The sequence below is a fragment of the Mytilus californianus genome, unplaced genomic scaffold (assembly GCF_021869535.1).
Source record: "Mytilus californianus isolate M0D057914Y unplaced genomic scaffold, xbMytCali1.0.p SCAF_4, whole genome shotgun sequence".
Classification (NCBI taxonomy): Eukaryota; Metazoa; Mollusca; class Bivalvia; order Mytilida; family Mytilidae; genus Mytilus; species Mytilus californianus.
The window spans coordinates 105,459,726-105,476,683 of NW_026262690.1; the positions used below are offsets into that span (position 1 = coordinate 105,459,726).

The following is a 16,958-nucleotide window of genomic DNA, read 5'->3' on the forward strand; positions in this document are numbered from 1 at the left end:
TTTGAGGCAAAAATATATAGAAACATTTATTTATTGAATCAATATGAAGAAACATATGCTTGGACGCCAATAGTACCTTTGAGTTAACCGGAAGTAGCTTCTCATCAATAATTTAGAAAATTGATGTAGAAAGACCTTCAATTGTTCTCTGAACAATTGGTTTTTAATTTTATATCGTTTTGTTCTTAAATCAGGCCGTTAGTTTTCTCGTTTGAATTGTTTTACATTTTTCATTTTGGAGCCTTTTGTAGCTTACTTTGCGTTATGGGTTTTGCTCATTGTTGAAGGTCGAAAATACAAATGTTGCATCTTTGTAATCTGCTGAGATATAAAGCTATATGTTGTACTAAAAGAAAGAAAAATCAACGGGCTACTGTTTTAACACACATTTAATTACATTACAAATAAGGGAATATTATAAAGAAGTCATATTTGGAGATATTTTAAAATATTTTCGTACCTTCTTATTTTTAAATCAAAAAGTTCTTAACGTCTAGCCAAACTAGATTTCAGAGGTATGCATTAGGTAGATACATCATTTGATAGAAAATTATTTTTTTCAAAATGTTTAAAAAGCGAATTACAATTTACAATATTTGAATGTTCATGCCAGTACCAAAGTACTTGCTACTTGGTTGATGACTATCAAATCACCAGCATATATCAAGGTATCGAATAACATTAAAGATATTTATTTTACTGCACCAGATAAGACTTACAAAAATTTATGTCTTTTGAGTTATGTTCTAGCCCAAAATATTCAAAAACTCAAAATCTGATACAAACGAGCTGATAATGCTAACATAACTAAAGCAGGCAATGCATCAAATACACGTTAGAGTGGCCTATGATTCATTTGAACCTATTTCACTGTGCTTCTTGTATCTAGCTCATTGATTCAAGATTCATTAGTAAGGTAAAACTAAACTAGAACTTAGACTTTACAAAAGTCAAGAAGCAGACAATGAAGGCCACGATCACCTTATTTTGATAGTAACTTTTTATATGATAAGATGCATCCTAACATTAATTCATATGCAAGCACTTAGTATCTAAGAACTTGGAATTAACGAATAACTAGCCCAAAGTCACTGAAATGAAAAAAATTGTACGCCATGGTGTTATTTTTGGCGGCTATCTGTTCTAATTGCACCAAGTTGTGTGATTGAAGACAATTATAATCTTTTTAAAATGATTTTACGTAAACAGTAAAAGCTAGTGACCGCGAACCTTGGTTTATGAGTTATACGTCCTATATATTATGTCACCTGGTTAGCCTATCAAAGATGCAATTCAACATAACTTAAAAGGATGTATGCATCCCCATCACAATTTGATAACTGGCTATTGATGCTAGCCAGTATGAGGACAATGTCTAGTATTTCAAAAAGTCATCCCCAAATTTTTTTCTACGAACTAAAATATATATGCAAACATTTATCTTCACGAAAACTAGTAGATACATTTATTACGCATATTGTTGGCCCTTAAGTATAAAAGTAAAACTTCTACGTATAGTAGATACAAATTATCAAACCGATAATAACAGTTGGAATGGCAATAACAGCTTTAAGGTTTATCATTACAAACGTTGAAATATGCGGCCACAGGTAATATAGAAAGCAAAAACAAAATGGAAGAACAGAAATAGTCCAATAGAGTAATCTAGAATAGTTCCTAATTTGAAATCTATTTTTGATTATAATAAGATAATATAGAAGAATCAATGCAGTTACTGCTTCATAACTTGAGACGAGAACGAAATATACTGAGATAGAATAAACGAAACATAATTCTATTGGTAAAATGACTATAATTAAAATGCTTGGGAAAATTATAATTGTTACACATAAAATTGTAACTGATGATATTAATTTGGCTAAATTTCTTGGCAGGTAATATGCTAGAACAAAGTGATAAATAGAAAAAAATAGCAACAGCAAAATAAATTCATCAAAATGAATATCTGTAAAGATCAAACCACAACAAACCAAATCTGAGGAAAACAGAAACTTTACCAGTCTATCTCTGCCTCTACGATCTGAAATGAAAATAAATAATGCGAAATATTTGCGTAAAATTTGTCCCTTTGGTATCAAGGTTCGTAAGTGTCACCTAAGTTTCCGTTTACGTAGATACTGACAGCTTTAACTCAGTATACTGTTTATATTTATTGAGGCATATACATGTATAAAAATACTCAATCAATCTTACAAATGCAAAAATAAAATGAGGAGGTTTTGTATGGATGCATGCCAGTGCGACAACTATCAATGGACCAATGGACACATTATAACAGGCATTTAACAATCTGCTTACCCTTCCGGAGCACCTGAGATCACCCCCAGATTTTGGGTTCGTGTTGCTCAGTCTTTAGTTTTCTATGTTGTGTTTTGTGTACTATTGTTTGTCTATTGGTCTTTTTCTTTTTCTTTTTTAGCCATTGCGTTGTCAGTTTGTTTTCGACTTGTGAGTTTGAATGTCCCTCTGGCGTCTCCTCTTCTCTTTAACGACCTTCACCAATCACCAAAAAAAACCCAAAAAATACACACACACACACACACACATGCGAGGTAAGTATATACATCATAATTAAGTATACGTTATTTTCCGATATTTTGGATTTTGATTAAATTCTTTTTCATGCATTCAGAACTCATTGAAATGCATCTGAACAATTACAAATAGCGATACCATCAATTAAAGAGTGTAATTTAATATAAATGTATTGTATAGAATATATGTGTGACGTACGAAAAATATGAAATTGCGATTTCTAAAAAATTCGTAAACATTTCCGTTATAAAGTTAAGTTGTTATTAGGGTGTCACCACATTCGTTTTCCTGTTTAAATCAATTAGGTACGAGTGAAGTGTGAATAAACTTGAAAAATATCGTTCATTGTCGTTTTGACCATTTTTGCACGCTACATATCGAGATTAATTGATTTCTATTGAAAAAAAAATGAAACCGGTTACCCTCTTTTATATTCAAATAATTGCAACGGAACTATTTACAGCAATAACATCTCATTTCAGATAACAATTCGTTGGACGTACTTTCGAAAATTCGTAATTTCAAGTGAAAAGTAAAATAACAAAAATACCGAACTCCAAGGGAAATTCAAAACGAAAATTCCTTTATAAATGGCGAAATCAAAAGCCCAAACACATTTAACGAATGAAAAACAACTGTCATATTCCTGACTTGGTACAGGCATTTCCTTATGTAGAAAATGGTGGATTCAACCTGATTTTATAGCTAAACCTCTCACTTAAGTATGACAGTAGCATAGAATTCCATTATATTGACAACAATGTGTGAGCAAAATAAACAGACATAATAGGTAAATACGTCAAAAATGGGGGTACAGCTGTCAACATTGTAATATAATCTTAATCAGTATAAAAACAAATCACTGTTCCAACAAAGAAACACAAAACAGCATTAAGCAAAAATGAAAGACAAGAATTCAAAATTGTAACCATAGCACAATAATGCAATGGCGGGATGTATAAGTACTGAGCCACGTCATGAGTATAATCAAAAATGGACTAAACAGTAAAGATTGAAAATATACAAGCACAAAAAAGGGAAATTTTAACACGTTATTAAGATGATAAACAGCGTCAGAACCTAGAGTCTATACTTCAAGACCATCATTTTATTATTTGTTAAGTTGATAAGGAATATTTATCAACAAGGTCTTGGTATCTTCCAATGAACTTTTTTTAGAAAAAGGACAAGACGTTCATTGACATAACCTTGGCTCATCAACTATCTGCTCAGACACTGGTGACGTTTTATAAAGTGTGAGTAGCTGCTGCAAGCTCTTGAATACAGATGAGTTGGGAAATGTATATCCCATATGCAGGTGAAGTTGGTATATTGCTGCTAAGGTGAGGAAAATTTATAATTTCAAAACTTAAATCGTCTCGCTTTTCATAGATTCTGGTATTGAGATGACCGCTTACGTCAAATTCGAGGTATAAGGTCTAATGGAAAGAACATCAACAATATATCTGAATGTGAAATTAAATGATCGGGCTTCTTTGATTTTCTTGTTTTTGACAAATGTCTGAAGGAACTCTGACTCATATGAAAATAAGAAGAGATCGGCAAGGAGAGGTTCGTTCCCATAGGAATGCCGACAACTTGCTGAAAAAGTCTACCTCCAAATTCAACAAATATGAAACGAATGCATATTTTCTCTAATTTAGAAATTAGAAGCAAAAATAAGGTATTTGCAAAACTGTTGTAGTAAAAAAAAAGAAGACAAAAATTCTAAAAAAGAACACGTAATACTTGAGAAAAAAAGTTAAAAAGCTATTTTATTTGTGAATTTTAGATCTTCAGATGCAGTTCCAAATTCATAATAGATTATATCAAATCCGAAATATCACCCAATTTACGTACACTTTGCCTTCTTAGGTAATGTAATTGGTATGTATAAATAGTCAGTATCATGCAAGTTATACCGTGCTAGTGTTATTATAATATTATTAGTTACACAGTGTGCTAGTGACCTAAATTCCATATGGGGTTCGATCGATCGTTGACCGTATTAGGTCACTAGCACACTTTGTAACGAATTTATCTTATCGACAATCTTAGCATGTGGTATTTAGACTAGTGGCCTATCAAAGTGATCAAGTCTTCAATATAAGTCTCCAAAATGATGTTTTAGGTAGTCTTTATTTTCTGGTCAATGTCGTCTATGGTTGATAACGTTATATATTTATAGAATCGACCACTGCAAAATGCTTCTCCACTCGAGCAAATTTAACCAAATTTAAAAAGCGAGGCTTGCCGAGCATTTTTAATACATACAATGTATCTTTAGAGAGAGAAGAACTATCATTTTGCATGGATTCGTTGATGGAATCAACCTTCAATGATGAAGACGATATTGATATGTAGACAAACTTTTAGATTATCTTTGCCAACGATCTGGAAAAAGATGTGTGCTTTCTATGTGACGTCGTCAGTCATCATGGTCGATTTTTTGGTTTATACGTCAAAATAGAAAATTCATAGAAAATCAAGAAAAATTGACGTCGTAATTGAATAATGACCAATGACGACCTGAGTTAAAACTGCCAAACGTTGAGTGATTATCAAAAAAAAAAAAATCAATCGATTTGGGAAAAAAATACAAATCGTTTTAGAATTAGAGAAACAAACTTTATACGTGTTGCACGCACGGAAAAAATAAATCATCATATTTATTTAACAATTAGATAAAACCGCGTAAATTCAACATGCAGAGTGCTGGCTATGTCGGAGAACATTTTAGCTAATTGGTATAAGTTAGCAATACACAGTTAGGACTTTGGTTTCGCATTTTGGCAGCGTTGAATTTTTCAAATATAGAATTTTATTCTTTTTTTTATAAAAATAGATTTTAAGATAGCTGCAGAAAAATATAAAATGTCCATGAGTAGTTTTGAATTCTTCGTTAAAATATCTGCGCCCGTTAACTATTTATGACACGGGATGGCGGATTCGAACGGAAGAAAAAAAAATCGAGGTAAATAAAAGCATAGAATTTTAATTTTGGGAATCCTATACGGCATGGAATGTACCGACCAATTATCAATATCCCTCACATAAAAGAAGATGTCCAAAGTGTTGTTGAAAACAATTTTCCTCAGATTTCATGGTCACATACTTTGCAACACGACGGGTGCCACATTCAGAGCAGAATCTGCTTACCCTTTAGTAACACTTGAGATCACCCCCGGTATTCGATGGGGTTCGTGTTGCTCGGTTTTATTTGTCTATACTGTGTTTTGTGTATTGTTCTTTGTCTTATGGTTGTTTTTCTTTTTTTTCATGGCATTCATTTTTTGGGGCCCACTGAGGTTTTATATTTCTAGAAATGAATTTATATTTTAGTATGAAACCTATTGTTAGCTTCCCAGTCAAAACTTTATGGTTTTAGAGTTGAATTTACCTCGAAATGTAATGTATCGTACGGTGTTGCAGATTTCGTGTACAAGGTACTGAGGCATTTATAAGAAAAAAGGTAATTTTGCCTGTAAATCTGCATTGAACACTGTTTTGACTGTATATATATTTCGGTTAGTTACCGGTATTTATGCATATAAGTTCCTTGATATCAAAACGATTCATGCACACTATAAAAAAGAGATATTATCTCCCTAATCACATAATTCTTAAAAATGATCATCAGAAGGTCAAATCTAATTAAAAAAAACATATGCTTATATACATGTACATATTCTGATACAAAATGTCCATGTATGAAATTTCAATCGTTTATTCTCATGAACTACAAATAAGAACTTCCTAAAATTTGGTATCGGTAAAGCCTTATTGGGTCCTTATTGAAAAAAAAATTGAAATAGGAGATAATAAAATCAAATGTACAGTAAGCTATTGCTGAATAGTGATACCACGTATTATTCTCCAATAATACAGCGTTGCGTGATCGTATTCGTTGGGTTTTGAACAAATAAAAGTGTTTTCCTTGTAAAACAGAGACTTAAACAGACTTAAAGACACCGTTCATGTGGCGTTCAAAACGGAAATGAATAAGGCAAATTATTGATTAAAATAAATACTTATTCAAATCTATGAAAAACATGCTTAGATGTGTAGTGAAAACTACACCGGTTTTAAGACTTCTGTATTTGCTATCTATATCTCTTGCACAGGCAGTTGTCTCTGAATTGTTTTTACATATATATATTAATATAACACAGAAATCCGGATATGGTGTACAAAAACCTTTGCACCTTTTGTTTGCGGTATATCATCTTTTCCGCAAGATTATTGTTTTCTTTTAGTATTAAATTTATAATTAAGATCCATTTATTACATCGGTGATCCGTTTACTTGGCAATCGTCAATGGCAGTCAGCAGGGTTTAAGAACATTTGTTGTTCAACATTTTAGTCAAATGCATTTTCTTTAAATATACTTTTTCACTTTTTTGGTCTTTTGGAAAATGTTGTTTATGCTGTATTTAGACCCCTCCAACAAGAAATTTGTTGTGCATGCACACGTATAAAAATTGCGGTTTTTATCCAACGCAATCATAGGTTTGAACGTTGTTTTCAATTTAGACTTGTTAATATAACACAGTATATAGGTTGCATTTCTGTAAATATAGACAATGCAATTTCCCATAAGAACTCCCTTTGCGGTTAAAACTGTGCCACTTTTACTATGAAGTTTCGTAAAAAATTATATCCTAGAATGGAAAGTTGTTATGCACTACTATTTTATTCAAAGGTCAAAACATAGGGCTGTGCGGCATATTCTCAACATTTATATGCCCCGAACTTGTTAGAGTTTAAACTTATACTAAAATTCTGTCCTACTCCTACCTTCACTTTGGGCCTACTTCAGAATTCAACTTTCACCGCAACCATATGCTTTTATACTGGTAGCATTCCCAAGTTATGTCTCTATGAGATGAAACATAGAGATCATATCTGGAAACCAGTACGTTAACAAAACGAAATATCTATGAATATTATATGTCTCTCCAAAAGAGGCGTGGTTTGAGAAACAGCTGTATTTACAAAGTGCAACCTATAGGTAGATTTTTTTCAGACAACTGCCTGTGAATTCATACACATAGTTTGGCTCAATTTATCATTAACTACGAACATTTTCTTCAGATGCAATTTCTATGAAGATTAGAAAAAGTTATTGATGTCTAAAGAAATTAATTCCAAGGCTGTAACTAAACGTTTACTGCAAATAAACTTATAAGAACAAGGAGATGTGGTATGATTGTCTACCAATGAACTCCAGGCTCCTGGTTTGAGACAGGCACATAAAGGATGTGACGGGGTTAAACATGTTTGTGAGTGCTCATCCCTCTCCTAACCTAGGACAGAAGTGCTACTGCAAACTGTAAAAATCAGTTGCAATTGGCTTATATCAAAAGATAGGTACGAGGCACAAAAACAGCTAACATGATAAAATAGACAAAATGCAGCGAAATAAGAGTACTCGCAGTTACTGAAAGATAGTTCAAAGCCAATTACAACTGATAATCAATTCATGTTCTCCCAAGCTAAAGTATCAATTAATATAAATCCAAAAGATTTAGTGTAAAGTCGTCATAAACCGTCCTAGAAATGCAGGACCATTTGCAATGCCAAAAACTCAGTACACAGTATCGACAAGATGTAGGATCATATATAGAAATATTTATTTAGTTATGTTTTAATTTTTCAAATACAAATCAATGTTTTACCACTAAAACAATATTTTAAAGATTGTACAACTGAAATAGTTATACATAAATTACGCTCATTGAAGTCTAAAACGCGACCTAAGACACGGGCATAGCGAATAAGTTGCGAAATATACACACCGTAAGAAGGGGTCAAAGTAACATCACCGTCCAAAAAGGGGAAAATAATAATCGGGAACGTAAAATCGTCTCTTTTGTAGTAAATTTTTGTATAGAGTTTTCCGTGTGAAACTGAAATAGCTAAATCTAGAAAGGACAAGTATTACTTGTATTAGATTTATTCAAAGTAAGTTCCTTTGGGTAAATTTCTCCAGTAAATTTAGAATATTCTTGATTATTCAAAGCAAAAATATAATCAAGGTAACGGTGAGTGTTTCTAAATTTATCAATGAAATGGAATTTAGACGTATCTTTACTGAGTTTGGCCATAAACTGTGATTCATAACAATACAGGAAAAGTCCGCAATTAATGGGTCGCAATAGGTGCCCATTGGAAAACTTCAACTAGTTGATAAACTGTATTGCCAAAACGTACATAGAGAAGAAAATTTAAAGCTTTTAACATCTCAGCACAGTTCCTGTAAGTATATCTAATATATTTCCCCTTTCATTACGGAAGAAGGCTTTCTATGAGTTGCAGCAAAATAAATCAGCAACCGGATTTTTCAAATGACCATTTAATCAAATAAGAGAACCTCACTTCAATAAAATTGTGTGGAAGTGTATAGTCGAAAAATCATAACTGTCAACTTATTTGAACGGAATCCATTCAAAGCACGTAGTTAATCCATTCAAAACATTTAAAGAATTTTTTACAGTCCGAAAATAGTTAATTCCATTATTTTGATATGCTTTATTACAAAAGTTAATAACAAGTTCTTTAATAGTAAGGGAACTAGTTAACTTTAGTCCATTTATCAGTAAAAACGGAAAAATAAAAGAATATTTTCAAACTTTTGCATCACACATTTAAAAGCTTCAGGCACAGTTTCATCAAATTCTATGAAGTTTTGATAAAATTATTAAAGTTTTGATCATATAAAAGCTCCTGTCCAACTTGCATACAATTACATAAAGATTAAACAAAATTATTGGTTCTAAAAAGAAATTAACCACCGACAAAACCTTTTGACGAAATAAGAAAGATCGCTATGTAACGTCTCGCTTCAGCGACAAAATATCGCAAGCTCGACAAAAGTCATATAACCACCTCTGGCATTTCGAGTGCTGAAATGTCTTTCTGTTTTGTGTCGTTGGGTTTTTGACGAATAGTCCACATATTCATTTTTCATATTTTTACTGATTTTGAGCAGAAATTACAAAATTCGTAAAGGATTCTGCAGAACCGTGTGTCTCAGCAAAAAACAGAATTAAAAACAATACAAAACAAATTAAAACAATAGATATTTTATCTTGATCTTGAAGATTAGTTTCTGTCCAAGTTTTATAACAATCCATAAAGGTTTATAATAAATCATGTCAATAATTTAATTCCAGACAGTCTGTAAATGTTAACTGAAAAAAAACTCCATTTATCAGTAAAAGACTGAAAAATTTAAAAAGATAATATATTTTCAAAATTTTGCTTCACACATTATCTCTTTATCATAGAAAAGTTTCTATCAAATTTTCATAAAATTCTATACACTAAAGGTGTAACAAAATAATTTATTTAGGTTGTAGACCTAGGTATCCTAAAACTTTTTGATTATTTAAACCATTAAAAGGGTAGGGGTCCGTGCATCATCTGCCAAAAAGTTGTTGAAATTCACCGTTGCAATTTTTGTTTAGGGTATATGAATTTGATCATTTTTGGGGTACCCTTGCATATGGTCGAAAACCGGCTAGTAGACATATATTATTATGAGTTCTAAAATGAAGTCCTTATTTCGCTTTGTCAACAAAGTCGTGTTCTAATTACTAATTAGCACAAAATATGTTTGACACATGCCCACAAGCTTACTGTTTACATTCTCGTTATTATCATTTTTATCCTAATAAAATACACATATTCTATCTGCTTACATAAAATTGTATTATATATTGTTATTAAAACATTGTATTTTTACCCTGCTATTAGTTTTTAAACTTATTAAATATGGAAATGTAATGTATAGTACATACTTCACGGGGAGAAAACGGGAACAACCAAACATTCCTAAGGTATTTTCGTACGCGTCGACCTATATAAATACCAAATTTGTCCTATTAGAATCGAAATAATTCCTTCATGTCATGCTCTTTGCTCATTTAACATGGGTAAGCATTATATTTGACCATATTTTACACCTCGTAAACGTCCGGTGTAACGTATCGACAAATATAATGCCTACCCATGTTAAAATGAGAGTAGAGCATGACATGAAGGAACTGTTTCTTATTTTTTTGCACATGTTCTCAATAGGAATATCCATGACTGTAAAAATGCGTAGTTGAAACACATTTCAAAGTAAATCTGAAATGTAACGGTATCATTTATACCCTGAATGTAAATTAATGGTTGAAAACTGTTGAACAAGTGGAAAATCTGAAACTCTGAAATAACACATTCAATTTTTCAAACTTTGTCAGAACAAAAATTTGAAAATTGTTTGAAACTAAGGAATATAACTCCTTCATGCAAAGTTCCGATTCCTTGCTCGGTTTGGGCTATACTTTTGTCTTTTTTGGTTTTGTGAGCTCTTCAATTTGTGAATCAGTTTTCCTCGAGCATCACTAAAGAGACATTAATTGTCGAAATGCGCATCTGGCACAGTAAAATTGGTACCGTTTATGTTATAATAAATGTAGTAAAATAAATAAAATGTAGATTGTATGACAACGAAAATCATAAAGAAGATGTAAGGTTAAGATGAATCCAAAAGTAAATACAATTTTAAAAGAATATTATTGTTTAATTTCTGCAAAAAAATGCTCGAAAATCACAAATTTTTATGGAATTTAACCGTTTCAAATTGATAAAATCTTCATAACAATTGGGCCTACAAATACAAGAAACAAGAATATTGTTTGACAAAATAAACATTTTTACTCGATAAAAACTTCTACAGTCTTTCTTTGCATTATTTTTGTGTGCTTATGGGGAAATTGTATGGTCCTAGCCCTAATGATTATAGTCAAGTTTATATGGAAAATCATTTATATATATATTCAGTATGGCACGATTCCCCTTGGGACGAATTGATGTATCAACATTAAATTGTTACGTTTCTTTATTTCCCCAAGACTACAAAAGGCCCCTGTTAACGAGTTAGCAGACAAAGAATTCAATGTATTCATCAATAAATCGACTGTCTGTCACCATCAAAGTGCTATCTTTGTGCTAATGTAGGTTATCTGTTAGCATAAGCTATTACTAGGATGGTTGTTCAGATCATATTTTCTGGAATATTGCCGTTGATGTGTGATAACCAAAGACATACAGTTAAGTACAGCCTATCACTCAGCACTGAAACATTACTTCATTATTCAATGTTTTTTCCGGTTCAAGTTTTTATCTAAATGATGACAAAGGTCATTCTCAAAACATCACTCAGTCTCATTCTTATGAAGAAATGTAAACAAATGCCTATACTTGCTTACATCCACTTTATTCGAACTTTGGTGGATAGTTGTCTCGTTGGCAATCATACCACATCTCCTTATTTTTATAACATATAAAATGCTTGGTCACTGTTTCAATAATAGAACTGTTAAGTTAAGACGCACAAATAACTTTGTATACATTTTTAAGAGTTTTCTCCCATACCCCAGGTCTACCCCCTAAATGTGTAAGAAAAAACAATTCCAGTACTCGGTTGTCCCTCTCTGGGTTGAATTTACCCCTTGGTTAAATATAACCGAAGGTTAGTATTTTTACTGAGGGTAACGTAACCAAGTCGAAAATAAACTGACAATGACATGGCTAAAAAGAAAAAGACAAACAGACAAACAACAGTACACAAAACACAACATAGAAAACAAAGACTGAGCAACACGAACCCCACCAAAAACTAGGGGTGATCTCAGGTTCTCCGGAAGGGTGGCAGGGTAAGCAGATCCTGCTCCGAATGTGGCACCCGTCGTGTTGCTCATGCTAGTACAAACCCGGTAATAATAAAATTGAGAATGAAAATGGGGAATGTGTCAAAGAGACAACAACCCGACCAAAGAGCAGAAAACAGCCGAAGGCCACCAATGGGTCTTCAACACAGCGACAAAATCCCGCACTCGGAGGTGGGTTTCAGCTGGCCCCTAAACAAAAATGTGTACTTGTTCAATGAAAATGGACGTCACTCTAAACTCGAAAACATATAAACGAACTATAATTAAAAAAACATACAAGACTAACAAGGGCTAGAGGCTCCTGACTTGGGACAGGCGCAAATGCAAACCCGGTTATAAATAGGTATAAGAAGATGTGGTATATATATATATATATGAGGGCCAATGAGACAACTCTCCATCCAAGTCAAAATTTATAAAAGTAAACCATTATAGGTCAAAGTACGGTCTTCAACACGGAGCCTTGGCTATAAGTCTATTATGTCTAATAAGTTAAAATTTTAATCGAGGTCCTAAGCAATGTTAAATTGAATCATTTAACCTAGGATTTAACACAGGAAGAAATTTAACCACAGGATGAACAACAGACAATAACCTGGGGTTAAATTTTAATCAAGGGTTATGATATTTAACCCTTGGGTAAAATTCAACCAAGAGATGAACAACCGGGTCCAGACTGTATCTACTAGTTTGCTGAAAAACAATTAGCCCAGTTATCAGTTAAATTTTGAGAAGACGTTACTAAGTTGTAAAATTTGTGTCTGATCCATTTGCCATTTTGAACAATAAAATATGTTTAAACTTACCACAAAATACGTAAAAATAAAAAAAATAAAAAAATATATTTTAAAAAATTTGCTCTGGAAACTTAGTCTGTTGGTCTAAAAAATCATGTGTCCAAATTTCTTTAATGTTCTTAAAGGTTTGACAATGTTATTGATTTCTAAATTTGTTTTACATCAGACTGAATTTTAAAGTCTACACCGTCGACGACGTTCAGGCGTTTGCAACATAAATGTCAAAGGCTTGTCAAAAATGCATAAACATTTTCAAGAGTTGGCAATCCAGTCAAAAATACTATTATTAATATGACTGCTGATATATATCCAATTAACTTTCCGCCAATTCATCGGGTTTGATTTGAACGAGAAACTCATAGAGGCATGCATTGTTCGCAAAGCAAATAGACTCCTTGCAACCACAAGATAATTATACTTGCCGGTAAGTCTGAACTTGTCAAATCAATTCGAACTATCACACTATTCAACTGTCACGTATATATTGATCTGCAATATTATATTATGTGTCTCTTAATGTCTTGTAAACAAACGTACTAAAATTTATTTGTCAACCACAGCGCCCAGAATAAGAAAAATAATTCAACAAAATCAAAACTGTATAGTTTGGAATTATCATGAACAATTACACCGTCATATGCGTGTGTCAAATATACATATATCGAAATTTTCACTATGCAACATATAAAGGAGGATAGGAATGCCTTTTACCGTCAAGCGTCAAACGTCCTTTTTGCGCTACCGTTAGCGTCAAATGAGCCTAAATTTTCTATCGTCATTCGTCAAATTTAATTTTGTAGCTACCGTTAGTGTCAAATGGAGTAAAATATTTATCGTTAACATTATTTTAATAAATATTTTACCGTCATTAGTCAAGTGGGGTACCCCATTACTACCCTCATAAAGGCGAATTGAAGAGGTGGAATTAGATATAAACGTAAAGAACTGTCAGATTTGCTATAAAGGTTCCTTGAAATAACTTGTCTTTCTGTTACTAATATACTAAATAAAAGTTGACTTTCGATATCAGAAATATTACGACTTCGAAAATACATTTTTTTTCATTGAATGTATCAATAGATTAAAACGTCTGGTTTAGGAAACTGTACCCAATAATCTCAAGAAGGTAATTTCTGTAAGCCACAAAGTGATGAAAAAATAGGAATATGCCAATATAATGGTAATGCAATATCATTATGAATATCAATAGCTTAACTAGGTAAAGCATTACTATCTGTTCAACTTAGTTCAAAAACTAGGTTTTTGTAATTTTGAATGTCAAAACCTGAATTTCATTTCTGTAGAATTTACAATTAGTCTACCTACTCTATTGTTTTCATTTCTATATGCAACCATTCTTTTCATGCGACGCCACAATTGCTAACCATGCGTATATGTTTATTAAAAACACAGCGTGCGTTTATCGATAAGTATTCCTGTTTGTGTAAAAATATTATATGTTCAAAGTTTATTCTATAATGTACATGTTTTGTTTGTGATATGGTTAGCGGTTCCTTACATGTTGATTTATTTTGCAACCGACAGAAAAAAGCTCGTTATGGGATTATGATTTATAAGAAAAATCACAGACTTTAAGTTTGGACCTTGTGTCATATATATAAAAAAAAGTAAAATAACAAAAATATCAAAAAAACTCCAAGGAAAATTCAAATCGGAAAGTCCCTTATCAATAGGGTTAATACATCATATATCTTTTTTTTCTTCCAGGAACTGCTTAGAAAGTTAAACAAAAAAACTTACTTATTTCATTTGCGCTCCTCTCTATATTATCCAGTTTCTTCGAATGCTGTTCTATTACGACTTGCATATCAACGATTGTCTGCAAAGTCAAAAATATAGTTATCATTTCTTTTGCTCAAATGCACTTCACTTCCACAATTTCAACTTGCAGTCATCACTTTCAGTAAAGATACATTTAAACACAATGAATGTCTTTTAAGTCAAGTACATACTAAGGGTCAGGTGAGAAAAGGGAATATGTAAAATGAACGCGTTGCTTATTAATATAATTAATATAATATCGTAACACTAACCTCAATATCCTCTTTAACACATAGTTTTCCACTTTATTTTACTTCTTGTTTTTATTTACAAGTCAGGATTCACGACATTTCACCTACCATACATTTCAATATTAAAGTGTCTTTAAATCGTTAATCATTATATTCTAATGAGATATATAATTACCTCGTTTTTATCCATTTCCCTACGAATTTCATCTAACAGTATATTTTGAAATTGGGTGCAAATAGTATCATCAATCGGTCTGATCGCTGCATCTTCCAGCTTTTGTCTTATTATCTTTTCTTTGTTGCATTGTTTTGCAATTGAAAGTATTACACGTTCTATCTGTATTTTGTACACAGAATAATCTGCAGACGACATTTTTCCATCCTCTGAATGACCATGTAGATTATTCCTGTACTTAATTAAGTCTTCGACGTCTTGTCTAACAGCACCGATGCAAGAAGGAGCAAATTTAACCAACAGACACCTCAAGAGTGTAAGATCCAAATAAGCACAGGATAAGGATCGTTTAGCCGAACAACAACAGAATGGTCTGACATTCAAATTATGACCTGCCATTTTTGGTCCTGTTTTATCAAACAAAATATCTAGTTGGGATGGATACAGTACTCTTTGTGGAGGTGATTTCCATAGTAGTTTTCCTCCTGTACATTGACAACACGGATTTTTGTTATAACAAAGATGATATATTCCATGCTTGTTTAGATTGATAAAATCTATTAAAGTCAGGTTTCGTTTTAATAAATCATCTTCCAGCAATAATACGAGTACTTCTTTCCCGTGTTCAACGATGACCGTTGAGGTTCTATAAAAGTTTTCTCGTTGTTTTTGTGTCATAATTTAAAAATAAACGAAAAGTAAGTTAGAGTACAACTTGAATAAAATTTTTGAGTAACCAAGACTTCCAGTTCTACTGTAGTCTATCTTAGTACTACTTACAACTAGCTAAATACTGCATAAGTATTTTCTACTTTCGTTTTCTCGAGATTATTTACATAGTTACCATGGTATTGAGCTAACAAGACTCCATATCAATGCTGGATACGGATATGATATACAGGCACGGAAATTTGTAAGCGTTAGTAAAGTTATATATATATATAGGTATATTGAATTAATGAATATTAAAATTTTGCAACTATTTTATGTAATTTTTGTTATCATTAGCAATTTTATGTAATACATGTGATACTATATTTTTTTGAATTGTTTCATAGTTCTGTATTTTTATTTTTTTATCCTAAAGATGTACTGGGTATTGTAATTTTTTTTTTTTGCCGGGTGGGGAGAGGGTACTTAATGTTGTTGTTTGAGAAGATATATTTTTGGTATACCATCGTAGCTTGTCAAAAATCTTAAATGATTTAATGCACTTACTAATATATCTATTTAAATGAAAGCAAATATTTGAACATGTGGAAGTTATGTCAATGTGAATATCAATGCAACGCAACGTACATTTTCGAAATAATTTTTAGCGGATAACTTCAATTCAGAATAAGAAGTCCTAAAAGTATTTACACTTGGTTGTTTTACACATTTAGTTTTGGTCATTATAGAAAAAAAGAGAACCAATGTTCCCAAATTCACCGTACACATTTTTTTACCTATCCTAAATATGTTCATTTTGAAATGATTCACATTTATTACGCCGTGGACTTATATAGTTCGATTTGTGTTTATTCATCGTTGAAGGCCGTACAGTCCACCATAGTTTTTTTAATTCTCGTCATTTAGTCTCCGGGTGATCGTTGATTCATTTGAGATTATACTGCATCTACTTATCTTCATATAAATGATGGAGTTGCACATGAAATGTAAAAAAAATATAAT

At 32.0% G+C, this 16,958-nt stretch overlaps 1 protein-coding gene across 1 annotated transcript; it reads right to left on the reverse strand.

Moving 5' to 3' along the window:
- Positions 1 to 371: 371 nt before the first annotated feature.
- LOC127738984 (uncharacterized) lies at positions 372 to 16,105 on the reverse strand. The gene is made up of 3 exons (XM_052250487.1): positions 15,285 to 16,105; positions 14,838 to 14,916; positions 372 to 2,041 (listed from the first exon to the last, which is right to left on the reverse strand). Exons 1-3 carry the CDS (start codon positions 15,960 to 15,962, stop codon positions 1,509 to 1,511), a joined length of 1,290 nt encoding a protein of 429 aa, XP_052106447.1. The 5' UTR covers positions 15,963 to 16,105; the 3' UTR covers positions 372 to 1,508.
- Between the last annotated feature and the right edge of the window lie 853 nt (positions 16,106 to 16,958).